Genomic DNA, 27,412 nt, shown 5'->3' on the forward strand with positions numbered 1-27,412 from the left:
CAGCCTCGACTTCCTCACCTGCCCCACGGCAGCAGTACAAGTGTCCCTAAATGCTCTGCTGAAAAACTCTGCTCCACCCTGCCCCAATCTTCTGGAGCCAGTGTGTGCTTAGCTTAGACACGTGAGTTCCCTCCTCTCAGAGCCGCTACCACTCACCAGGACCCCCCACTCCTCTATACTTTCACTCACCCAGTAGTGGGAGTAAACCCCACACAACAAGGGGTAGGAAAACCAGGGAAACGGGAAGGAAGCCATCTCCATGCTTCCCAGCCTCCTGGGAGTTTGAGGTGCTGGGGTACACTGACTTCAGGATACTCAACCCTCAGGCCCTCACTAGGTTCATGTATACCAGGGGTCCTCAAGCTTGCTTGTATATTAAAATAATGTGGAAATCTCTTTAAAAAATGACTTCTGCCTTGGCTCAAGCGACAGCGATTGCAATGCCCTGGTGTGGAGCAGGGTGGCACCCTCAGCTTTTTCCAGAAGTTTCTTACATACAAGCAGGACTGGGGACCTATAAGGTGACAGGGATCCTGCTTTCTTAGTCTCCTAGGTAACCAGTCTCCACCCTCGCTTCTCCTCCTCCACCTTCCTGTGACCTGGCAGGGTTAAGGTTATCTCTAGACTCTCAGAAAAATAGCCTGGTCCTGAGAGGCCACACTACAGGACAAGTCAAACAACAATGTGCCAAACAGGGTTCTCCTGGGGCCATAAAGCACGGCACCTGCATTCCTGGGATGCTAGAATACCAAGAACTAGCAGGCCTCCAGCCTCAGCTGACCTGCCTCCTCCATGCTCAGCAGCCCTCCAAGCAGTCTGTTTTTAAAGAAACCCTCCTGCATGTCTTTCTACAATGAGCCAACCAGCCTGTACATTTACTCCATGCCTCAATCACATGCTGGGATGTGAAGGTGCTGTTTAATGCTATGTACCCAAGAGTTGTTTACAGCTCAGCACGCTTCTGTGATGAAGAAAGCGTCATAACCGTGACAGACAACAACCACTGTGGCCACACTAGTGGCCCGAAGTTCTCACAGAGAATCCCCTGGGACATATCTATCACTTGTGAGGTGAGGCCCTTCTAGAAAAGAGGAGAAGTTGACGATGGCATCCTGAAGGAAACCACACTGCAAACTTGGGGGCCAATGAAAGAAGAAATGTCTGCTACTTCGCTACAGGTGGGATGGAATTCAGAACTTTAAAAACATTAATCTCATTAAAGTTATGATTCAAGACATTTAGTTCTTCCCCTGAAGGCTTGGAAGTCATTTTCCTCAACACATTTTATATTTCAAGTAGAGTACTTCTTTTGAAATCCTAGTACATTTATTAATTATCAATTTATTTGCACGGCACACTCGTGGAGGTCAGTGAACAAATCTCGGTAACTGGTTCTCTCCTGCAATGTGGGTCTCGGGGGCAAACTCACATCCTTAGGTTTGGTGGAGATGGTTCAGATGCTGGACCATCTCTCAGCACTAGAGTATATATTCTTACCTAGGGATTGTTAGAGATCAGTTTCAAAAACCCCTTTGCCCTTCCCAGTCTTACTCCCTAAAGTTGATCATGGAGACATCTGTGGACTCTTCTCAATAAACATGCCACGCTCATGGTCTTATGGATGGACATTCCCTATGCTGTCGACATAGTTAAGAGACAAGATCTTGTTTCCCTGGTCACTGGACCACAGGTTATGGACATCTCTCCACAGCAGTGAGCACTATTGTGCTCCCTGCATCCCGCACAGTTCATCTAATAGCACACACTGTCTTTTCCCAGGCTGCTCTTTGAAGCTATGGGTTAGCTCCTACTTGTGGCCATTAAAAAAGGAAGGAAGGAAGGAAGGAAGGAAGGAAGGAAGGAAGAAAGAAAGAAGGAAGGAAGGAAGGAAGGAAGGAAGGAAAGAAAGAAAGAAAGAAAGAAAGAAAGAAAGAAAGAAAGAAAGAAAGAAAGGAAGAAAGAAAGAAAGAAGAAAAAAAATGCACACTGGTAAAGAGTGTGGATACCAGAGTCACACTGCCAGGACTGGAGTTCCAACTATGCTATTTTACAGCTGTGTGTCCTAGGACAAATGCCTTCATGTCTCTGTGTCTGCGTGCCCTCTGCCTGGAAGCACAGGTTGTTAAGCATATGCACTTCAGGCGGTGTCTGGTGTGTCTTTCTAAAATGTCAGTTCTGATTGGTTTTTCTGATGGGTGGGAAGACAGCTAAGTGTCACTACATATGTGACAGATGGACAGAGGAGCAAGAGATTGAGGACTCCAAGCAGCTTTTGAGGGGATTATTCAAATGTGTTGGACCTCACAGATGAGCAATCCCACTGGCCAAGGGTTATCTGTTTGATGAAAAAGGAAGCACCTATGAATGAATCATGGGTCTGAGTATTAACTATCACAAGAGCGGCTGCAAGAAGGGAGGGGTAAGGGAATGGGAAGGAACAGAGGACTGCTGGATCTGTGGGATACATAGATAGCAAAAGCAGATGACTGACACGGGAAAGATGGGGCCCAAGAGGATGAGCCCTTCGCTGGTAAACAAGAAAGAACCATGGTCGCTGGGTGTTGAGACATACCTGCAAGCCCGCTGCTAGGGAAGTGAGACAAGAGATGAAGAGTTTATGTTGGCCTGGGCTACACAGAGAGACCCTGTCAAGATGAGGGAGGGAGGGAAAGAGAAAAGGGAAAGAAAATGGAAAGGGAGAAGAAAGCTCGAAAGAAAGAGGCCCATTTTTATCAGCTGTCCTCTCAATTCTTCTAGCGACCCCTGGTGGCCGGTCACAAACTTGGCTACTCCTTCCTTGACATTTCTTGCATAATGAACAGCCAGCCAGGAGGAAGAACTTTTTCTTTCTACACTAGCACATTCTACTGCTTACTATCAATGACTGGCAAAGAAAAATGATCCTGTGCCTTCATGGATTGTCATTTGAAGGAAGCAAAATTTATGAGCTCTAAACTGGTCCTGACCTGGCCCATCATTTTCCTAATGGAGACACATCAGCTATGCTCCTAGAATTTTCCTCTATGTCTCCAATCAGACCAGACCCAAGCTTTACATACATAGGCAGACAACAAGACAGAGTCTATGTAACTCTCTATTTGTATCTTGCACATATTGCTGAAATGGAGAGTCAATACATGGGGAGCAGGGACTAAAGGCACCAATTTCAATCAATGTGACTGTTCTGCTGTCTTTCTGCTGCTATTATAAACACCATGACCATAAGCAACTTGGGTAGGAAAGTATTTATTTCATCTTACAGTTCACAGTCCGTCATTAAGGGAAATCAGGACAAAAACTCAAGGAAGGAACTGAACTGAATCAATGACAGTGAAAAAATGTTGCTTATTGGCTTGCTCAGCTTGCTTTCTTATACCTCTCAAGATCACCTGGCTAGAAACAGCACCACCAAAGTGGGCTGGGCTTGCCCATATCAATCATTAATTAAGAATATACTCCACAGTCCAATCTGATGGATACAATTCGTAAGTGGCTATTCCCTCTTCCAAGGTGACTATTTTGTGTCAGGTTGACAGAAATCTAACCATTCCAGTGGTTATACTCTACTTAGAAGATCCTACTGTGGTTGCTCTAGGGAGTTTAGGCAGCTTACCCCGTGAGAGGGCAGTATTTCTGCTAGTACCCAATCTGCATACATACTTCTAGCCAACCCTTTCCTCCATGCCCCTAAGAAACACCATACTAGGTAAAAGGATGTAACAGCCAAACCACTGACAGACTTTAAGCCAGGCTAAAAATGGAAGTGTGCTCTGTAAAGCAAGGAGTCCTTCTCTGTACTTCTATATGTAACCACTGATGGTTTGCTTGCTTCCAGTAACACGTTCTCTCTCAGTTGAAGTCATTAGTATCCGAAGTAAACGTCTTTAAATTCCCCAAAGTAGATTTGAATGGACTCCCACTCTGCCCCACAGATATCTGCTCTTATGACGCTTCAGCTGCCACACTGTGTTAATTAAGGAAAAGAATTTTATTTAAAGCAATTAGTTTGGTAACCAGAATCATTAAACAGCTATGCGGTGCCATTTTAATTCTACACACATTGTTCCAACACATGTGAACAGCTTGCTAAGCTATCTGTGTGTTCCCAGGGAATGCCGCTCATCTCGCTTCATGTTGACACACATTAGAGCATCCTTTACTATGATCATTCATAGGGAAAATTAACTTTTTCATTTCTTTTCTGGTCTCCTTATATCACTTCTAAACTCCACTGGGTTCTTCTCAAGCTTTGACTTATCTCATCAAGCAACCAGCTTCAAGCCCCCAAGACTGCTCTGCTGGCTCTTCCCTAAACATCCCAGGAGGTAGGGGAGGCTTCTCAGGTTCTCAGGCTGGCTTAGAAGGAATGAGAGGCAGTGTAGATGTGGGGATCTGGTCTTATTTCTGCTTCAAGATAAGATGAAAATGATTGGAAAAGTTAATATCTTCCACCTCTGTGTAGGGTTTTCATTTCCCCAAAAAGGCAACTGAGCACAAAAAGTTTTCTATAGAGTTCAAATATACTTAGGAATAGAGTGATCTATAACTTATCATTTTTAGCTACTTTGTTTTGTTTCTCATGGTTTTGTTATTTCAGATCTTTGATGCCTCAAGAATATCGAAAAGAAAATATGAAGACAGTAGTTTTTGACTTCTAACACTTGTTGCTTTGTGGGTGGCTTGGTAAACACCTGCAATAGACGTAGTTTGAGAAATCTGTCGACCCATGTGCCTTTCACAGGAATGGCCCCTATACTCATAGAAAAGCCCCATTGGCCATGCTTCTGCCACTTGACCCTTGGCTGATCGGATCAAAGGAAGATTACCTGATGTGAAGTTGCCCAATCACACTGTACCTTTAGGCACACACTGGTGAATCCCTGTTGGTTCCATAACCAAGGTCAAGGTAGGCCTGCAAGCTGCAGTTTGGCCAATTTGGCCAAGTGCCTGAAGAAGGAAAGCATATTGTTGTGCTAAGAATAAGGGTGAGTGATATGCTGGCTGATCCAGCCCCTGAGGTCTTTCCAGAATATTCTCGTTTCCTTGGGAGAGAGAATGAGTGGCGATACCACTCAGGGTCCAATCATAAGACAGGAACTACACAGTCATTTCCCTGTGTGACTGACCAGTTGCTCTGTTTAACCAGAAACACTGTCCTGTAATCCTGCTCCAAGATGCAGTTCAGCTACAGCCTCGGTGGGGAGCACACAGCATCAGGGACTGAAGTCCAGAGAGCTGACCTAAGACCAGCATGTCAGTACGCTTCCAGTGTCTTCCAGGGAACAGGAAAGATAGTATAAAAAACACAGACACAACGTGTGTAAAAAGGACACTGGGCTAGAGGGGAGAGAGCTTATTGAGGGTAAATCCCATAAGGAGGGGTGTGGACACTCCCCAAAGCTGTGCTTCAAACCTCCTCGAAGAAGGCCTAGGAACAACCCTTTGGAGCTAAGTTCCCTGGGTTACCTGGCCATAAGCTAGCAACAGCTGGATGGTCACCTAGGCAAAGGGTCTCACGGTCCTAGGGACCAACTAAGGTAGAGCGTCACGGAACTGCGCAGCAAGACCAAGAAAAAGCAAAACACAGAACAGGGAACAGAAAAAGGAAGGCTACTTTGTCCGCAGTGCCAGCGCCCTCTACTGGCCTACCCACCCAATAGCAAAGATGCCTAAAGCTGTTGTCTTGGGCCGTGGTAAATTAGAGCTGAGATGCAAAACAAGCGAGCATGCACACTGGCACACCCAACCTATGCAGTAGTCACCACTGCCGAGGTTTCGGTCCCACGGTTTAGTGAGTAGATACCAATTGTCACAAGATACTATAGCTCAGCCTAAAGGAACAAGGTGTTAGTTATCCAGGACTGCGCGGAGTCTTTCCAAACCTTAATAGTTTTTTAAGACTTGGTGATAACATCATCCCTCATACTGTTCGTGGGTCAGGAACAAGGTGATGTCTGGCAGGGTGGCTCTGGTTCAGGGTGTCTTGTAGAACTAAGACATAGCCCTACACATCAGTTAAGTTGACCTTCTTTATTTGAATGAGATCAGAACCCCAGGGAGAATAAATGCCTTATACCAAGTTAAACAACCAGGAATTGCAGACCTGGAACAGAATCTCTGTACCCTAACCTCCAGTTCTTTATTCCCAAGTTCAAGACCACTGGCAAGCTCTACTAGCATAGATGTGGAGCGCTTGTGGAGTGCTGATCTGGAGCGTGGGGATCCTGGATGGGTAGGGTACCCGAGAGGGGGCTGTCATTCTTTTGAAACTCCCAGATGATTCTGATGAGCCACAGGGAGTCTGGACTCCCTCCCCTCTCCCACACATACTCTGCTACTGAGGAAGCACCCAGAAGAGGGAGTGCACCTGACTGCCCGTGACAGATTAGGGGGCCCCTGACTACACCTTCACTCCCAAGACAAGCTGTCCAGTAGGTTCTCAGGACACTTTAGAACATCTGCCTCCAGTGACAGAGAAAACACCTTGTTCCATGAGTGTCAGAGCATTCTCTCATGGCTGGGGGCAGGGATTGATAGCCTAATCCTGTGTCACATTGATTCCCTGCCATATGGCTGTGAAGGGTCCAACCTGCAGGTTCCTGAATGAAAACCTCTTCATCTGCTGCCCCCCCCCCCGTGCCTCATAGTATCTCTACTCTTTTATAAGCACCAAATAAACCAGGATTTGCGCCTTGTCCTCTGCCAGGTGAGCGAGGGGTGGACCTCAGGAAAGGGGCGGGGCTACCTCTGAACACTTCAAATTACTTGTGTTCCTAGAAGATAAGGTCAAAGTCTCTTTCCAATGAAGCTGGCCTCAGAGGTCTCTTTATCTTCTCAAGTGTGACAAATCCCAATTTTATAATAGTCATTTCCTTATCCAACAGCCATTAATCTACATTCTTGCCTGGTGATTGGAGCCTTTGGATTTGCAATTTCCCTCTATTTCCTTTAAAGCCCACAAACTGTTATTTATTTGGCTCAGTATTGGTGGCAACTGGTATCACCAAAGTGATAATGGTAATAATAGTCACAGGATATAACAATAAAAGTGATATTTATTGTGAGTCCGGTGTTTCTCTAATCAGCTGACTCTGTTTCTTCTTTTGCCCTGAGACCCAGGTCAGGCAGCTAGCTGTTCTAATTCTCACTGTGAACTGAGACAGCAGATGCTCTGTGCTGCCAGGAAATGTGGGTAAGTGCTCTGGCCACCCAATCCTGACTAATTCAAGAAGTCATACTTTCAACCTCTGTACCCCAGAATCTGAGCTTTAAATTCTGGCTCAGCCAAAGGAGCAAGGGGGTTGAGCACAGGCCTTGCGTTGTTCCCCTAACAGCAGCCACCAGAGACGCTGTCTTCTATTGGCTACAGTGCACTGCCCATGCCAGGCATGAAGTCTGCTATTTCCCCTACAGTATCCCCACTGCACACCAACGTTGTCCTCTGGAATTCATTATGCACTGATTTGTAGACAATAACAGGGACTCTCACAGAAATAACAGGAAAACTAAACTAATCTGAGAAACAGCATCCAGAAAATGACTCAGAGGATGCTCTGAGTGCGGCGTCCTTCCTGGATCTCTATTTTTGCTACCCTCATTTTTAAAAAGGTGTCACTTTTCTCCTGATGACAATGTCAGCTGCTTCCCTGGGATAGGCAGGGAACTCATATTTCTGCCAAAGGAAGGGGACTTCCCTCCTTGTGGTTGGCAGCTGCGTCCCCTTGGGCACTGTATCTGTCCCACCCTGTTCCTGGTTCCTTGCTGGAAGCCTTGGATACCTGGTTGTGCCTGGGAGCATCCCAGTGGGGTGTTGCACAATCTTTCCCTTCCACAGCTGTCTGCACCGTGGCCTTTTCACAAAACTCGGCCAGAAGCTGGCCTGTCGCTTCTTGCAGAACCCTGAGCCTAAGACCTTGAGACAACACATGGCCAGAATTCTGGGACCGTCTTAGGAGTATTTATGGCTATAGCACTGGATCTGAAGGACCAAGGCCCAGTCAGTGGGTGAACAGCTAGGTTCTCAGTTAATTAAGGTGGGGGGGGGGGCGACTAACAAGCCAACAGGCTAATCTTGAACCCACAGAGCATAAGGAAACTGCACCCCTTTCCAGTCCAGCATACAAAGTCATGCTCAACCAGGCCTGCCATGTAGAAACAGAAGAGAAGAAAACCTTCTTTCTGTTGTTAGATTCTTCTCTGATCTTTTACTAACTGCAGTTCTCTCAAATCTGAATAATGACTAAAGACTCAACATTCAGTCATTGATGAGGAACTTCTTGGTACAAAGCCGGGGTGGACAATGTAGAAGTGAAAGGAGAGAACCAGGCTTCCCTGGGTGGGATAGGGGTGGAGATCACAGAGACAGGAAGGGTGAGATGACGGAGGCTGAGCCCCAAAAGACCTTAGTGAAATGCCAAGCAGGATCTGGAAAGCTGACCCCCATCCTAGCCGACACCCCAAAGGGATGTGGGTGACTGGGTTTGACTACTATGAGCACTTCTTTCTGATAAAGATGGGGACCACTGTGGAACAGAGCAGTAGCCTGGAGAGAGGAAGTGGGGGGGGGGAGAGTGGGGCAAGGTTTAGTCCCCAAATTTAGCCCTGTAGGCACTAAGTTATAATAAGGAAGAAGTTCCATGTGCATGCACAGTATCGTGTCAGTAAATAACGATAATGTTCAGTACATTGCAAAAAAGATAGAAAAACTGTTTTGAACATTTTTACCACAAAGAAATAAATGTTTATAAGACATAACATGCTCATCTGAATTTGAGCATCACGCTGATATTTAAACACCACACAGTGTACAGATGTATCAAAACATCACGTGGTAGTCAATAAAGATGTATGACTTTTATGTGTAGATTAAAATTTGCTATGTAGCCAGGTGTGGTGGTGCATTCCAGTCATCCAGGCACTGGGAAGGCTGAGGCAGAAAGACTACCACTAGTTCAGGGCTAGCCTAGACTACATAGCAAGACCCCATCTCAAAACAAAACAAAGCTTAAATAAATACATATGTGCTTCCTAAGTCAAGTGTGAAGCCTCAGTTGGAGTTTGGGAAGCAAGTAAAAAGAGGTGAGGGGACAAGGTGTGGAGAGGAGAAATGGGAATGGACAGAGACAACAAGAAACACGACAAAGTCCTGCTGGGAGCTCATGGAGATCTTCAGGCCAGCTTAGGGTGTGTATAAAGCTGAGCTTGGGAACCAATACAATACAGAAACACAAGTTCGGTGATATTTTATTTGTGCTCTAATAAATAAAGCTTGCCTGGAGATCAGAGGAAAAAGCCAGCCATTATAAGTAAACATGAAAGTCATGTAATGTTAGCACATGCCTTTAATTCTACCACTTGGGAGGCAGGGATCTGTCTGGATCTATGTGAGTTCAAGGGCCACACTGGGAACAGAGCCAGGCGTGGTGGCACACGCCTTAAAATCCAACACTAGTTAACCATGGAGGTCTGGAGGTCTCTACAGACAGACAGGAAGTGACAGAGCTGGGCAGGAAGAGGAAGTGATGTGGCTAGACAGAGAGAGCAAATCAGATGGCAGAACAGCAAGGCATATAGGCGTGGGCAGACAGGAAGTAACTCGCTTTTGGAAGCTGTGGAGTTGGTGAGGTGAGCTTAGCATGGGGTTGTTCCTATTCCTCTGATCGCTCTCGTGTTTTCACCCCTATATCTGGCTCTGTGTTTTCTATTAATAAGACGGTTTAGAAATTCATCTACACACAAGAAACATCTCTATGTAGTAAAGTGGGGTAATATTTTTAGGCCTCATTTAGATCAAGTGGCCTGGAGACCTCTGGGCTATTTGCTGCTAAAAGTCCCTTAGCATCTTTCACCCTGCTGGGCTCTGCTGGGAGCACACCTCAGTTTCCCTGCCAGCTGCGCGGTCTACCAACAGCTTGCACTAGGGAGAAGACTACAGTCATGTACAAGTGCTGACCTTAGACACAGCCACCTCTCCCCATCTGTCCCATCTCTCCCGAAACTCTGTGCCCTGCGCGCCTCAGTTCCTCATTCAACACAAAAGGAAGAAGTAAAAATCCCTTTTAGAGTCCAGGACAGCCTACCAGGAACAGTGAGGGTCCAAAGACCCAACCTTAAACACCTGAAACTCTCCGTTGCTCACCGGCCCACCTCCATTCTCTGAAGGACGGCTTACTGTGAGGTGAAGTACATCAGAAGTCATGAGGTTAGGGGAGAGAAGTAAGTCAAGAAAACACAGCAGGACAGTACCAGTAAAAAAAAAAAAAAAAAAAAAACCTATTCAACTTCACAGTGACACTGGTTGAAGCAATTTACTAGGTTATTAAATATGCAACACTGTTGTATGCAAATCATATTCAAATATGAATACCAACCTCCACAGAGATAGGCTTTACTTTGCTTTCTCCAGCTTCTAAAGCAAATCCAATTTGGCAAGCGAGAATAGAAAAGGGCTCTGTAGTGGGCTTTTAATGTGTTTATGGAGCACGGCACCTCTCCCCAGAGCCCCAGAGGGACCTTCAGCCTTAAAGTGTCTTGTTCACAAAGACCGGTGTGACCTGGGCATGAGCTAACCCGCAGTGGTGAGCTCAAAAGCATCCCCTCCGGTGTCTCCAGGGCCCTGGGAAGGTGAGTAGCTCCCAAGACTACACGTGAGCCTGGTGACTAAGCTGTGACCTGTTAGCTCCAGAGGCTGCCCACTCGTTGATCTCAGCGGCTCTCCCCATCCCTTCCTTTCCTTGGTCTCTCTCCAACGCCCACCCTGACCCAAGTATTATTTGAATAAAACAATTAAAAGATACAAAGAAGGTCGCGACAGGAAGGAGGTACTGTGTTACTATAAAGTGTGTGTCGGGGGGGGGGGGGGGGGGGGGGGGGCGGTCTCCACGCCTCCTACACAAACACTTATTCATGTTTGGAAACATGTTAAAGTACTTTTTAAAGATTCTTAAGCCTTATGGGAAATAGAAGTTTTCAGGAAAGTGGGGGAGGGTAATAGAGCTTATGGCCTAAAAGCAGTAAAAGGACTACCAGGGGCAGAGGGGACAAAACAGGTAGGAGGGAGGCAGATGGGGAGGAAGTGGGACAGGGGAATCAGCAAAAACGAATTTCCATAGGGATTCCATTATGAAATCTGCTCCTATGTCAGTTTTAACCTATTGTTTAACCTCCTGTATGTTAATTTTAAAAGAAAGGCCATTAGGGCTGGGGAGATGGACCAGTGGTCAAAGTGCTTGCCCTGAGGATATAAGGACCTGAGTTTGGATCCTCAGTGCCCACATGAAAACAAGATGGGTTTGGAAGCATCGGTTTATAGCTCCAGAATTTCAGGGAAAAAGGCAAACAGATCCCTGGGGCTGGTGGCCAGCCAGGTTCAGCAAGAGACCCTGTCTCAAAAAATAGGGCGAGGAACCAATGAGGAAGACACATTGACTTCCTCCCTCCATGCACACACACACACACACACACACACACACACACACACAACACGAAAACAAACAATAACAAAGCCCATGGGTCTACCCACGGAAGCTACCATTCCCACTCCATCTGGAGCGAGCTCCTCTCAGCTCTCCACTACAGGCCTTGGCCACCTACCCGAGCCGGAAAGAACCAGAAGAAGAGGTTGCTGTTGTAAGTCCTATTCACCGTGATGTAGCCGGCATAACTCTTCAAGTTCATTCCAGGGTAAGGACTGACCTCGCTCTTCCTTTGCGCTGGGGAAGAGAAAGAAAATGTACCCAAGGATTAGGAGAACATGCTCCACGAGGCTGCTCAGGCTGGTGGAGACCACCTATCCTGACCACCAGGCCAGGATAAGAAGCCAAGAGGAGGCTGGCCGGCATGAGGAATACTCACAACTACAAGTTCCAGCCTCCTCCAGCTGACCCCATAGGTTCCCCACTCACAGTGAGGCCAAGGTCAAAGGGAAGCTGTGAAGGGGGGCAGGATCGGAAGGGGGCCAGGATCCAGGTCTTTGCAGCTGTTTTGTTGTTCTGTTTTGTTTTGTTCTTAAGAAAAGGAAATTACCAATCATCTCTATCACTTTAGTACCTCAGGTGTTTCTACTGCACCCATTGAATGGGCATGAGGAAGGGTACAGGGAAACAAACTAAGCAGAGGGAGTCTTGGGGCAGCCTCTGGGCCTCACCTTCTTGCTGTTAGGAGCACAAAGTCTGCTGGCCTCTTAAGGATGAGGTCTGAGGGGCTCAGAGTGGCTGGAGAAAGGGTGTTGAGCCTGGGGCGACCTCATGGCTACAAAGTGGAACAGGGACAGTTGAAGAAGGCAGAGGCCCTGGATTTCTGATGGCAGCCAAGGGACAGGAAAGGAGAAAGAGGACATGTTCAGCCAGCTTTGGGGGCCTTAGACTAGATGATGGTGGTGGAAGCTAAGATTTACAAGGCTCTGACAAAAGAGACGCATTGGAAGGAGAGGGAACGTGCCCAAGGTCTCCCAGCAGTAAAGAGGAACTGAGGCACACACACCCCAGCAGCCGCAGCCTGGCTGCCAGGCTCCTCCTTTCTGCCTCCCGAAGGTGGCTGCCCTGAGTCGGGGTACAGGCAACAAGGAATGGGAGAGAAGTAGCGAAAGGAACAGGGTGGGAAGAGAAGAGAAAGTGGGTGTTGGGCAGCAGAGTGAGAGGAAGGGAACTCAGGGAGGAAGAGAAACGGCCTTCAGTACAGACTCAGTCCAGAATGGTATTTCAGTCTGAGATATATTAAATTAGAGAATGCTTAGGAGGTCAACATGCCATCAACTAATGATACCCACTGTGGTGGGCATCTCTCTCAGCCCAGCACCCAGCTATGGTGATATTTTATTTGTGCTGAAATGTGATTCTATTTGTATGTTAATAAATAAAGTTGCCTGGGGATCAGAGCGAAAAGCAAGCCATTTAGCAGAAGTCCGGCGGCGGTGGTGGCATGCGCCCTTAATCTGATCACATGACAGGCAGAGTCTCTGCGTAGTCAAGGACACAGCCAAGTGGTGACCCTAACCTTTAATCCCAGTACCAACCATAGAGACCTGGAGGTCTGTTTAGACAGGCAGTGATGAGGAAATCATGTGGTTGGATTTAGAGCCAATGAGAAGGTAGAACAGAAAGGCAATAAAAAGACAGGCCACACAGGAGAAGGTCTCTGTCTCAGGAGAAGGATGGCAGCGAGTGGTAAGCTGAAGGGAGTCTTGGCTCTTGTTCTGATCTCTTAGGTTTAACTCTGTATTTGGCTCTGTGTTTCTTACTTACTAAGACCGTTTAGAATGTCATCTACACCCAGCCACATCACTGACAGAGCAAAGAAATCTACCATAGTAAGAGTATTCAATCCCAAAGGGAGTGATGGAAAATCCAGGGCCCTTCTCCCACATAACTCCAGCTCAGTGCTTATAGCAGGTAGGAAGGAGAAGACTTGCAGCCAGGCTGCAAATGCTGGGGTGTGTGTGCCTCAGTTCCTCTTTGCTGCTGGGAGACCTTGGGCATGAACCCCCAGGACCTACAGAAAAACTCAGCTTATGTGATGGGTGCTTGCAATCCCAGTGCTAGGGAAGCCAAGACAAGAGGACTCCCGGGGCTTGCTGACCTTCTGGTTTAGCCAAATCAGTGTGTTCCAGGCTCCAGGCTAGTGAGAGACCGTCCCAAAGGAGGTGGACACCATTACTGAGGATGACACCCAACATTGTCTTTTGGCCTCCACACTAAGGCACATATGGACACATGAGTACATACACACAGGGGAAAAGGGAAAGAAAAAGAAGCTTGCTTGCACAGAGCATGGTTACCATTGTCTTTAAAGTGCCAGTGGGGATGGAGGCCAGGCAGCAGCTGGGGGAAGAGACAACGGTGGGCAAAGGCTGGGTCTCAGTGGGAAGTGGACTGAGGGTCCAGCTGGGCTAGCTTGTTAGAAAGCTGGACTTTTTGGTCAGACAGACTTAGTTTATAATCCTAACTCAATCCCTCACTAAGTCACTTCCCTCCAAGACTCTTTCCGTGTGGGCCAAACGTGGGCACTGATTGCTCTACTGGAGGCTTTCCGTGAGGAAGGACAAAGAGTGCTTATCAACATGCCTGGGAGGGAACCTGACAGAAAACAAGATTCTGGTCTCTAGGAGGTGGGTCTCCTTAGCCCCTGAGAAGTTACCCCTAAAGGAAGCATAGCAGTCTGGGAGTTTTGCCTTTTTTTTTTTTTTTTTTTTTTTGGCAGGATTGTTTAGTCCAAGTCCCATAGTTCTGCCTACTCTCTTGCCAGGGGCACTTGTCCCTCTTGTGTCTGAATGTCCCCACCAAAACTCACGTTGGGTATTGAATACTCATTTTGAAGTATCAGAAGAGCAAAAATTCAGTATTTGAGAACTGGGCTTTGGTGGGTGATGAATTTTACTTGTACCATCAGGGCGGGTCCCTGATCCAATAGGGCTGTGGCTGTATAAGAAAAGAAGGACCGCCGGGCAGTGGTGGCGCACGCCTTTAATCCCAGCACTAGGGAGGCAGAGCCAGGCGGATCTCTGTGAGTTCGAGGCCAGCCTGGGCTACCAAGTGAGTTCCAGGAAAGGCGCAAAGCTACACAGAGAAACCCTGTCTGGAAAAACCAAAAAAAAAAAAGAAAAGAAGGACCTAAGCCAGCACCTTCTGTCTCTTCACGATGGCCTGTGCTGTTTCGGGGTTCTACGAAGCACCCATGCCCAGAATGATCTCACCAGAGCCGGCCTCCAGTCTTGGGCTCTGCAGCCTTCAGAACTTCAAGCTAAATTAACCTTCGTTGTTTATAAACTACTTGGTTTGTGTGAATCAGTTACAGCAACAGAGAATGGACTAACACCTCCACCCCAAAAATGACAAAGGAAAAAGGAAAAGGATTTTAAGAGAAAGAAAAGAGAAGTGTCTGAGGAAATGTGATGTTTTCTGACTGTGATGGTTTGAATAAGAATGGCCCTCATAGGCTCCTGTATTTGAATGCTTAGTCATCAGGGAGTGACCCGATTTGAGAAAGATTGGGAGGTGTGGCCTTGCTGGAGGAAGTGTCTCACCAGGGGTGGGCTTTGAGGTTTTAAAAGCCTGTGCCATGCCCAGCCTCCCCCCTCCCCCCCCCCACTCTGCCTGCAGACCAGGTTGTAACTCTCCATCATCATGTCCTGCCTGCATTCTGACATACCATGGTGATAATGGACTAAACCTCGGAAAGTGTAAGCGAGCCCCCAGTTAAACATTTTCTCTTATAAGAGCTGCCTTGGTCGTGGTGTCTCTGCACAGCCGTAGAACACTGACTGAGACACTAGGCTTGCCTCAACGCTCACTCTTCCCTCCAATTGTCATTTTCTTCCTCTCCTTCTGCTCTCAACGAAAGAACATTGCATGCCAGAGTTAGAAAGCCCCTCCCTGAAACAAATCTATTAATCATCTCAACGTCAAACAGACAGACATCCATTCCCCAGAAAGAATGACCAAGAAGTAAAAACTGAAGGCTGGAATGGGTAAGGTACAATCCAGAGAGAGGTAATGGGTAGGACAAGATGATAGAAGACAGAGAAAAATGAGAGAGGTCAAAGTCCAATGAGAAAAAGAGAAAATATATAATAGAAAGGAGCTGGAGGGAATGGGATATGGGCGAGAGATGATTGGATCAATCTGTCTCGAGACCAGCACTGCACAGGGTGGTTCTAGATTGATGTGGCTGCTCAATTCTCCCTCCCCTTAAGAATTCCTGGGTTGCATCTCTACTGACTTGTACGTAGGCATGTCCTGTCCCTTTTCTCTTCCAGCAGGAGCCATAGGGAGGCAAGGAATGTGTCTTACTTTATCTCTGAACCCCTGGGACTTAGCATGATAGTTCACATACTTAAGACACTCCATAGATACTTTTTAATGAATGAATCATAACAAAGGGGCAGATGAAGAAATGATGGACAGCCACGGACACTACCTTGGGATTAGCATCATCCTACAAACTCCTCTGGAAAACAGACCTTATCAATATCTTAACAAATTTTGAGGACCCCTTTTTAATGAAAGAGTGTTTTTGCCCCATTTCATAGTTTAAATTCCTATTCACCCACTCACAGTAAAATAATCAAAGTTCCCTCAACTAACATGATTTCTAAATATGTTTGAATGTGTCTTTCATCCTTAGCCCAGAGTCAGCTGTTAATTAATAATAAGTCAGCTGTTTTTGTTTTGTTTTTTTGTTTTTGTTTTTGTTTTTAAAAAAACAGTTAAAGAAGGAAAAGGTTTTCTTTGAAGTCATCTCACTTCCTCTTTGCTGTTTACTGCTGTGGCCAGTGTTTGTGACATTAACACTCTGAGAATAATTGAAGTGTGGCCAGTAAAGGGTTGAACCAGCCAACTGGGGTACACAGTAGATCCACAAACACTTCAGCCACCCCCAGTGTAGACAACACACTTTCAGCCCACAAGCAACAAATTAAGAACCAGCAGCAAACATCCTTTGGAATTTGTAGAAATATAGTGTTTGTAAAGAAGCTAAAATTTGCTCTCTGCCTTTTATTCCAGAATGTAAGGATTTATTTTAGCCTCAGAGAAAGCAAACATGCAATTACAATTACATAAAATTAAGCTAGCTAATTGGGTATTAAAAAAATTAAAATTCCCCTTGTCTTTCTGTGAACTGCTGTTTATCTCAAAAATGTTCCATTGCGATGTTAGGACTCCCATTCCTGCAGCTTTGACAGACTTCATTAACAACAGGGATTTAAAGAGGGAGCTGGCCATCTGTCCACGGCTCCCCGAACTTTCAGGAAAGCGGATGAATAAAATTATCCTTAATTATGTTGTCGGGCAGCATCTGAGTCCCCAGATGTGCCGGCTTTGGGATCCACCATTCAAATTCCATTCAGCGATTCTGAGTGTGAAACACACTTTTAGAGACGGAAGTTGCCTATCAGTCAGTCCGTGCCTCACATTCAGGGGACGAAGATCTGCTGGGCTTGCCACCAAAGGACTAAAGACCAAGCTTTCTCCCTAACTGTGTATGCCCATGATGGTGGAATGCTCCTAGGCCAGAGAAGCCTCGAGGGAGGGATGGGGATGACCCTTTGCTTGGATGGATTCCACAGTGTTCTGTTCACTCAGTTCTGCCACAGAGGGTACAGGCATGCGATGGTTTCTCCACTTAATGCATCTGCTTAGCTGTCTCCTAATTCAGTGTGCACAGAGACCCTTCTGGGGTCACCCATATCGTACCCACAACCTTGAGTCAGGAGACGGTCATATGGCACAACAGTTCATAGTGTGGTTGGTAGGCAAAGGTTATGATCTCAGATCTGCCACTTTCTGGTTTTATAGCTCTGGGCAAGGTACTTATCTTCCTAGAACTTTGGTTTTCTTGTCTACGCAATGGGAACAATAATTATATGTTCTTTATTAGGGTGCTCTGAAACCTACATAAGCTAATATATGGAAAATGTGGTTCCTGGCACATGATTGAGACTCAAATGTAAATTGCATAAGTATTTACTAAGTGCGTACTGCATAAAAATATTGTGCCAAGTATTAGGAAATAATAAATAAATATTATTAATCATTGTTTATTACTTATTTTAATTCATTTATTATTTTAATTGTTTATTTATAATATGTACTTTATTTGTAATTTATTGGTATTTTATCATTAATTATTTTCACTATTATTATTATTTTCTGCCTAGATTATATCAATAGCATCCCTTCTCGAACTTTTGAGCATACCTACTGTGGATGTAACACTTCAGCTGCATTCCTTAATTGGTTCCCATGTATTAGCACATCTATTTCAGAAGACCACAAGCTTCTTAAACGAAAGAAAATAGACTACAGTAGGCAAAGCAGAGGGCAGAAGCCACAAGATCTGAGCCCCACCGTCTTCTCTGTTCCCAGCCTCCCCTTCGGGCAAATCCAGATGCCTGAGTCTCCTTCCTTGCATGAGGCTGGGTAGGACTTGGCTGTAATGACCTTAACCCCCTTTCAGCTAGACATCAAATGATTTTCTCTGACTTCTTGGTAATGAGATAAATCTGTGCCTCCGTCTGAAGTCACTAAGGAAGCTGAGCTGAGTGGGATCTGGCTTTGTGGGGTTGGGTTGCTGATGTGTTTCCTAGTTGGATACATCTTTAAGAACCAGCCCATGTGGCCAGGCAGCGGTCTTTCTGTGAATTTGGTGCAGAAAGTGAAACTGAATCCCCTTTTTCTATATTCTGATTACCCAGTGAAGGCTTTTTCACCTCCCTGCAGCAAGAAGTTGGCAAAATCTAGAGCTGAGGCAGATTTCATGGAGAAGCACTGAAGGTAGGCTTCAACCCCTCTGCTATTAAAGAAAACGAAAGAGGTCATAACTCGTGTTGGACACTTCCAATGAGGAAACTCCGCTTTATTTTAAACTTCCTCATAGAGTGTTTAGACTTACTTTCGGTCTTTGAAAACATTATTTCCCTGAAACTTCTGGTCTCATCCACCCTCAGTCCCTCATCTGCGTCTCTCCCACTCAGTCCCCTCCAGCAGCTCCTCAGACCGCACCTCACCCATCCCTTCCTTCAGCAAACACTCACTGTCTGTCTCCTCTGCTTACGACCCTCCCTGGACTCTTTCTGGCCACCAGCCCAGGCCTCTGCTCCTTTGTACAAACAATTCCTCAAAGCCAGAGCCTGCCTGCGCACTATTTGTGGCTCAGGGGTCAACTGGGTTCCCAAAAATGAGGTTCTTTGTGGCCACAGTGACTTCCCTAAGCACCAGGACGGAGTAAGAGCAGATGCAAACATACGCTTTGGTCTAGTAACACCAAATGGAAGGAGCTTCTTCCTGTTAACTGCAAGGTATTGACCTCCGGGTAGTCTCTTAATGACGCCTCTGCCAACACTAAGATTTGTGAAGAAATTTACAGGGTATGGGGAGTCTTCTAAATTTTTTTTCTCGCTAGATTTCCCTGGCACTCTTCCAAGTTATGTAAGAGGATAATTAAACCTGCATCGTCCTAACAAGGAAACTGAGGCCTGGGCTGTGGATAACTCACCAGGTGAGAGGCACAGCAGAGTGGGTGGAGGGAAGCCCTGTGAATGTGGAGCCCTCACCTACCAGCTGGCGGGCGCCTGTGTGAATTCTGGCAGGGCCGTGGACCTCCTACTTCAGTCTTCCTGTGTGGACGGACACACCTTGCTTTGTTGAGGAGCGTGAATGTCAACATTCACAGATGGAAGGTGCAAGGGTTGTAGTGGCTTCCTCAACGCTGTCCACAGGGAGACAGTCACTGGTTTTGTAAAGAGGAACGCTGCAACTTAGCGACATCAGTACTCCTTCCCTAACCACCTCATTTTAGCTCAAAACTCAGATAACACATGGCACCAAGCCTTTAGTGTTTGAAGTAAAACTGAATGAAAATGCCAACAAGTGTTTTGCATCTTGGGGGGTAGTTGCTTTTAAAACACCATTGAAAATGTAGCAGCAGTTTTTGGACACTTACCCAGCTTGATCTTCCCAGCTTGGATATAAGGGCTAAGAAACAGAGGCCAGCCTGCGTTTCCCTTGAATGGCGGGGAAACAATGGTGCTTCGGTATATGGAGCGAAAGAGTCCGTCACCAGGGCTGACCATAAACAGGACCAATGAGACAATCACCTTCCACATGGTGCCAACTGTTTCTTGGCCTGGGGTGAGAGCGGTAACATTCCACACATGAGTCGAAAGTCGGTGTTTGCCTATCCCCTTTACATGCAAGAAATCCTTTTGTTTACTAAAAGAAAAACAAACAAACAAACAAAAACCCTTTTCTGTTGTGTATAAAAGGAGTTTGCTGAGCACCGTGGACATCACCGGGAGCTAAGTAAGGCCCACCCAAACCCTGTTGATCCCAACCTCAGCTACCTAGAGGAAGATTCTGTAAGGAATTTCCAGTGTACCTGGAAAGCAACTGTTACATTTAAAAACTATGGCCTGGAAAATAAATTCAGTAGAGAGTCAAGTAATGCTGGGGAGCAACCAGGGCTCTAGAAATGGCCACTGTGTAAGTGGTAGGGACCATTCCAGCACTGCAGAATTGCAGGGCATCTGGTGCCCATTTCAGGAGGGGATGACCTAGGGAGTGCTCCCCAAGGTGACTGGAAATGAAAGGGGGTTGAACTCAGGTCTATGGGAGCAACAGGAAAAGCGCGCGCGCGCACACACACACACACACACACACACACACACACACACGCACGCACGCACGCACGCGCTACCAAACATACAGAAGATGGCTTAAGCATAGGGGAGACCAAGGGTTTCCAGTGCACTTCACAGGAGAATTTAAAATAACCTATAGGTTTCTTCAGCATTGCTCTGTCTCTTACAAATCACAAGTTTTATATCCAACAACAAAACAGAAAGAAGGGATGGAGGATCCTATAACTACACCCAAGTCCCTCTGCTCATTGTCATCTGATAAATAAACTTAAGGAATTAGGCCCCACAGGGCACATGCTTGCCTATAGTCTTAGTGGCTGGAAGTTGGGGTCAAAAGGATCAGACATTCAAGACCATCTCTGACCACGTAGTGAGTTGTCAGCCAGTGTAGGGTATGGGAGAGTCTGTCTCACACAGCAAACAAAAAGTTTGGGTGTGAAAGGGGCAGAGAGATGATTTAGATGCCAAGGGCTCCTGCTACTCTGATAGAAGACCAGAGATTGGTTCCCCACATTGGGGACTCACAACCTCTTGTACCTCCAGATCTGTGGATCTGATGCCCTCTTCTGGCTTCTGTTGACAATTGCACACAGGTGCACATACCCACATACAGACACATGCACACAGACAGTTAAAAATAAAAACAAATCTTTTTTTAAAGAGAGAAGAAAAAGGAGAATATTAGCAACAAACTTTAAATGGGATTTTTGCTGAGAGCATGCTCACAATGGCTTGAAATCATGTTATCTGCCATCCAGACTTTACATAAACACATAAATTGCGTCGGCAGTGGGCCTTCCTGTATATTTTTAATGTGTTTTTAATCTAATTTAAATAGCCTAATAACTCCACCAGAAAGGCAAGAAGGAGTCACATCAAGGTTAGCTAATAAAACTGGACTTGATATGTTGTCTCATGTAAGGACCTGAAGGTAGAGAAGCCAGGGCCTGACTTCAGGGACCCTGGATATGTGGGGATACATGAAGCTCCTGTGAGGTGTGGTCAGAGGCTGTTCTCATTTAAAATCTTGATTTATTTCCATCATAGTTTTTTTTTTAATCATTATATGGAGTTCTTGGTTGATTGCATTAAAACACAGTTCTCCTGATCGCTGGGCTTTCGTCACTGCCTTAGTCTTGCACCTGAGGCAGATGTCTCTCGGTCACACCTTAACCCCACCCTGCCTCGTGTGTTACAGGAGCTGCACCTGCGGCACCTGCCTCCACACCACCGGCACTTAGGCATGGTGGACAGCCTTAGTTCTAAATTCTGATTTGGGTAGTTTTCTTTTAGAGCTGGGGATGGAACCCAGAGCCCTTCACTTGCTAGACAAGTACTCTGCCACAGAATCATAACCCCAGCAGCTAAATTCTAAACAAAATACTGTGCAGTGAATAAATACCCCCATTCACTCAGGTTTCTGATTACAAAAGGAAATATACAATTATGCAAATACCATGCCTGATTTTGATTTTCAGTGCTTGAAAACGTCAAACCATTAGAACATTTTAAAAATACAAAATGTGTACAAACCTATTAACCACATGTTTAACATAACCCAATTTAGCGTATTACAAAATACTGGGTTGTGGCAAATTTTAAAAGCTTTTCAGCAACATTTTCTTATTGAGGTAAGGGTTTATAATCATAATTTGATTGAATATATGACCCTTGTCATATCTCTCAGGGTTAACTTAATAGAATTCTCTATGCTTAATGTAAATAAGCCCATCTGAATATAGTACATAGCTAAAAATGATTTTGCCTATTATTGACTATAATAAAGAACCAAATGAATTTAGAAATTGAAATTAAGTTCTCAAGAGACCCAAGGGTAATGGCCACTATGGCACTGTTAAGATATTGTTTTTAATTATGTAAATTTGTTACACCAAGGCTTTAATCACATAGCTACTTTCAGAGAATGCCTGAAATCAACAATTCTACTCGTTCTGAAAAGAGAAGCACAGTTTAAAAAAAATAGTAATAATAGAAGAAGCTCTTCCAGGAAGAGGGTCCCCTGGGGTAGACACAAAAACCCACCCTGTTGTCTAGTTTCCCTGTCTCCCAGCACCAGGCCTCCAGCCTGCTTAATGGCACCATTAATATTTAAACAACCACTGAAGTCACAGCATCGCCCCAGAAAGCAGAACTTCACTCAACGATTAAAAAAAAAAAATAGGTGCGAAGGGGCTTGTTTTAATTGACATAAATTTAGTACACAGAAGTAAGAGTTAGGTCAATTTAGCAGGGCTCATTAACATTTAATCAAATAACCGCTGGAGTCATGGTTTTCCACGTCAGTGAATTAAGGCAACAACAGACTTCATTCCACAGTTCTCGTTTAACAGTCAGAATTCCACAACTACTCAGCTGTCATCTCTCCTAAGGGAAATGAAAACCATTAACAGGAATGGAGGAATGAAAAAAACAAAACAAAACCAACCTTCTCCGATGCTTTTGCTGATCCTACGTTGGACTAAATCTCTCATTTATGAAACACTGGGCACTCTCTGAGTGAATAAACCTATCCTAAACAGAAGCTGTGACTCACAGAACATAAGAAAAGAAAAAGAAATCTACTGACCACACATTTCATCAAGCCTACTTGAATGGATATGAAGGGCAGAGAGCAAGCTTCAGTCTAAATATGTCATAGCGAAGGGTTCAGGGAAGATGGCCTCTTAGTGATCAGAAACACAAACTCTAGGTGAATTCCAGCCATATTAGTAGCATCAAATCAAGGCAGTTCAAGAGTATGTGCTTGCTACAACCACTAAATATTACTGTTAAGAGTCCAAGTGTCATACAATGTTTATATTAAACAAAGCTATCTACGCCACTGTTCTTTAGGATAAGAAAACAACACACTACATCTATAATAACGCACCAGATAACCAAGTTACCACTCAATAAAGTTGATATAAACAACAACTGAAATGATTAAAGAGAACACTCTGGAAATATGACAAAGTATTGGGTCAAGAAAAGTAAACCACTAGACTAGATATAGGTATTTTCTCCTTGTTTTATACGTTTTACAAATTTCTAAGTTTTCTACAATAATTAATCTTATAGATACAAAAGGGCAGTTTTTCTGATAATTTGATTTTCCTTCAGACAAAATGAAGCAACCGATAGACATGACAAAACCAGGGGGCTTGTTCCTTATTCCTCATTACTACCTGGTTATGACCTCTTGCGTTTCCTAGGAATAAGGTTCTATTTGTTCTTTTTTCCTTGAACATTCTATGAAGATGTACCCTGATCTAAAGTCACAGAACTTCAGAGGCTCAAAGTGAGGTTTTCCTTGGTAACTTAGAAGGATCTGGAAAAAGGTGAAATACTGTTGTCATTCATTATTATGATATTTGTATCTGGTTCTGATTAGAGTCTGTAACAAATATGTACGTGAGCATCACTAAGCAAACGTGTGTGAGACTGATGGATCTAAAGGGACCCAAGGTATTATAGACCTACAGAAGACATTAAATGTTTACATGATCTGAGTTAGGTGTTTGATGGGGTAGAAAACCCAAGCCTGACAACAAAATGGACCTGATCAGAAGGATCCCATAATCAGTGAGTAGTGGGGCCAAGACCCAAAGCCAGGATTTACTTGCGATTCTGAATCTAGCAGCTTTCCACTGCTCCCATCTTAGATCATTCATATTCTGACTCTAGTCTCAATAAACACCAGTCTTTAGCCTGTGCCAGTCACAGATTGTTGAACAATACACAGACAAGAGATAGATGGAATATGGGGAGGTCAGTCTTTCTGGGGAAGGGCTGCCACCGTAACTCATGGACCTTGGTAAGATAGCAGCTTCCCTGTCAGTGTGGCAGATCATGACCAGGACAACTGTTAGTTACATCTTCAGGAGCCCTGAGAGGCAGTTCTCTAACACAGATACTTCTTTTAAAAATCAAATTACAAAACTATATCATGGAATGAGTTTTATCTTAAAACAAGTTTAAAAATTAACCTCCCAAACTTAACACTTTTGGTTATTTTACTACTAACTTCAGTTGGGAGTCGTGTTTTTTTTTGTTTTGTTTTTTGTTTTTTTAATGTGTCTGGTGGGCAGTCTATGTGAAAGCTTCCCTCATGCGTCTTTTTCCAACTGTGTTCTTTTTTTTTTTTTTCCAGCTGTGTTTTGTAGATGGGGAGAGCTTGGCATCGGCCCTGACAGTAGTATTTACACCAGAGAAATCGGCAGTGTCTCACACGAGGTCTCCCTCTCCATGCAGTCCACTGCTGTAGAGTCTTCTGTACATCATTATCTGTAAAGTGAGCTGGACCCTACTTCTCATCAGCTCCCACTCCAATCTCCACCAAAGTGGCCGGCAGAAGGGACATGAAGGAAGTCCTGCTCAGTAGCCCTCCGTGCATTTGAGCAAGAGTAGAGTGCTCAGTCCGGAAGCCTCAGGAAAAGAAACCCAAAAAGGCCACTTGAGAGTGTTCACTAGTGAGAAAGAGATACAAAATCTTAGAATGAGAACACACACACACACACACACACACACACACACACACCCCTGCCTCTCCTTTACTCCTTCTCGCTTCCCCATTGGACACTATGAGTGCTCCAGCCAAAGCAATAATGTTTCATGTGATAAACATTATTGCCATGATTAAAAAAAAAATGGGCATTTGGATTCCTTTACACATTTAACTGCATTTTAGATTCCCAAAGTGATAAATAATATTTTGAAAAATCAAACAAGTCAGTAACAGACACTTTCATGAAAGCTGTAATTTAAAAGAGTATAAGTAAGTGGTTCTGCTGTTTAGAAAAGGTTTGGGCCCCTTGCAGGGTTCTGTGAGCATAAACAAAGCATGAGAATTTGATAATAAAGGGCTATTGTATTAAAAAGCAGTCCAAATCCTAAATGGAGCCATTTTGCTAAAGGATTCCCAAGTAAGCAAATGAGTAAAACAAAAATTATTTCCAGATCTCCATTGTTCATTTTCTTAAGACATCACTTCAATTTCTAAAACTGATATTTGCATCAGGCCACGCCCCTAAGGTGAAGGAGGCTTTGGCTGAAGTGGCCTGGCATGCCTATCTCATTTTCTCAGGCTTCACTTCTGGCCCGAGACCCAGCATCTGACCTCTCTGATGAATTTAGCTGTTGTTATCTTTGCCACCACAGCCTTGTACTAGGAAGAGTGAGACACAAGCTAGAACTGTGTGGCAGGGAAAGAATGAGCACGGTCGGGAAAGGAGAGCGTAATCCAATCACAGGCTGAACTGTGGAGTTCATCTTGGGCTCTCTCTGCACTTAGGGAAATGAGGGAGGTCAGGGAAGAATGGGAAATAAAGTAAGCATGCCTCCGGTGTTTATCAGTGTTGTGAAGCAGATCGTGTTCATGATCAAAGGCATCATCATGCCATGACTCTGGAGACGGCAGCCAACTGGTAAACACTGAGTACTCCTCACATACAAAGCACTGTGATCATTGCTTTACAGTCTTTCTTTTGAACCCTTATCAGGTGGGCAGTATAACTGATCACCCTATTTTGTAGTGGAGAAACTTGCTTCTCAGAGAATTCTTTCCTGGATTCACACGAATCATACATAACAGAACAAAGAATTCAGGGATCAGAGCTGAGAACATGACACCCCAAATATGACACCTGGGCATCAAATGGCAAGCTGACCCTCCCACTCTCCCCTCTAAAGACCTGGCCATGGATGCATAACCTGTCTTTCCTTCTCTGAAGATGGTTGTAAGACCCTCTTTCCAGACGGGCCCTGGCCTTTCCCAGAAGGAAGGAGTAGACTAGTAAAGAATCAGTTCTGTTGACCCATTTGCTGCCACAGACCCACTCTGGTGTTCCAGACCTCCTGTTTGTCTGTCCCAAAATGCTGTTTTCCCTGGGTCTTTGCTTTCTGAAGGCTCCTGATTCACTTGAAACTTACATTAAATAAATGTGTTGTGCTTTTCTTTTGTTAATTCCTTTTTCCTTTGCTGTAAGAGTCTAGGCTGTGAACCTTGCGATGGATAAGGGAATGACATTTTTCTTCCCTCTAAAAGCCAGTTCTAATTACAAAGCCCATCTCCATAGCCCCAGTACCAGCACTTCCTTACATGTCTCTTTCTCATTCAGGCAAGTATAGAAATACCACATGATTCATCCTTTCAGAATCAAATAACTACTCTGAGAAATTCTGCTTAAATATGGAACTTTAGCCTGAGAAATATTCCACAAGTTAATATTTGAACAAGGAAGTCTCTTTATCTTGTATAACCGGTACGGATAACTCGGTGGAGCATGCCTTGTGATCTTACTCCTTTTACAATCCTTTCTGAGGAACCTCTGTGTCCTCCCTGGGCCTTGCCCTCCAAACCCTCAGGAAAGTGTTTAGCTAACTGGAGCCAAGAAATCGGTCTCTGTGGAAACAACCGAGCCATGAGAAGTCACCAGGCCTGACGAACGTGCAAAGACCCTGAAGTGAAAACAAGCTTCTCAACTGGTGGAGACAGAGAGAACAGACTCGGTAGCACAGAAAGAAGTAGAGAGAGGGGTGGGACCTAAACCTGCAGTCTTCTGGTGGCCAGAGGGTTGGGGGGGATGGGGGGCACTGCGGGTGGGGTGGGAGGGGGGAGGGGGCGGGACTGCTGTGGGCCTTTAAGGCCCGGAGCAATAGTGTGAAGCATATTGTGAAATGATCACTCCAGCTGTTCTCTAGCAGGTGGACTTTAGCAGAATGAGAACGGAACCAGGATACTAATTAGAGGAGCATATAATGGTTGGTAGTGACGAAAGAGCCTGTGCCAGGGAGTCACAGCAGAGGTAGTAAGGAATGGCCAGCTGTAGTTTGAAGGCATAGCCACCTGTGTCTGTTAATAGGGTATGTTGATTTGGAGGGGGGGACATGGAGGCCAGCTGTCTTAGTCCATTTTCAGTTCCTATAGCAAAACACCCAGGACTGGGGAACCCGCAAACACTAGAAATTGATTTGACGGCTCTGCTGGGGAGTCTAAGAGCATGGCAGCCATGTCTGCTCAGCATCAGGCAGGCTTGCTGCATCATAACATGGAAAAAGCCGTCTACTGTGAGACAGAGCAAGCAGACTAGCCAGGGGCTCTCTTCTCCTGTGCAATCACCACCACTATCATGACCTCATCTAATGCTAATTCCTTCCCAGAGGTCATACTTCCAAAAATAAGTCATATGAACTTCAGAATTGTTCTTCTAACACATGAACTTCTGAAAGACACATTCAAGCAACGGGACTTCCACCTGAGTGGCTGCATCAACTTTTAAA

The 27,412-nt window shown here is 45.2% G+C and overlaps 1 protein-coding gene across 1 annotated transcript in view; it reads right to left on the reverse strand.

Annotated features, from left to right (window-relative positions):
* Cpvl (carboxypeptidase vitellogenic like) overlaps positions 1-27,412 on the reverse strand; it is a 170,896-nt gene that overhangs the window by 83,270 nt on the left and 60,214 nt on the right. Inside the window, exons 2-3 of the mRNA XM_052721512.1 lie at positions 19,438-19,620; positions 11,593-11,711 (exon numbers count right to left, since the gene is read on the reverse strand). Coding sequence (XP_052577472.1) covers positions 11,593-11,711; positions 19,438-19,620 — 302 coding nt within the window. The remainder of the gene's footprint in view (positions 1-11,592; positions 11,712-19,437; positions 19,621-27,412) is intronic.

This window comes from Peromyscus californicus, unplaced genomic scaffold (genome assembly GCF_007827085.1).
Source record: "Peromyscus californicus insignis strain IS unplaced genomic scaffold, ASM782708v3 Scaffold_6__1_contigs__length_162567912, whole genome shotgun sequence".
In the NCBI taxonomy this organism is placed as follows: Eukaryota; Metazoa; Chordata; class Mammalia; order Rodentia; family Cricetidae; genus Peromyscus; species Peromyscus californicus.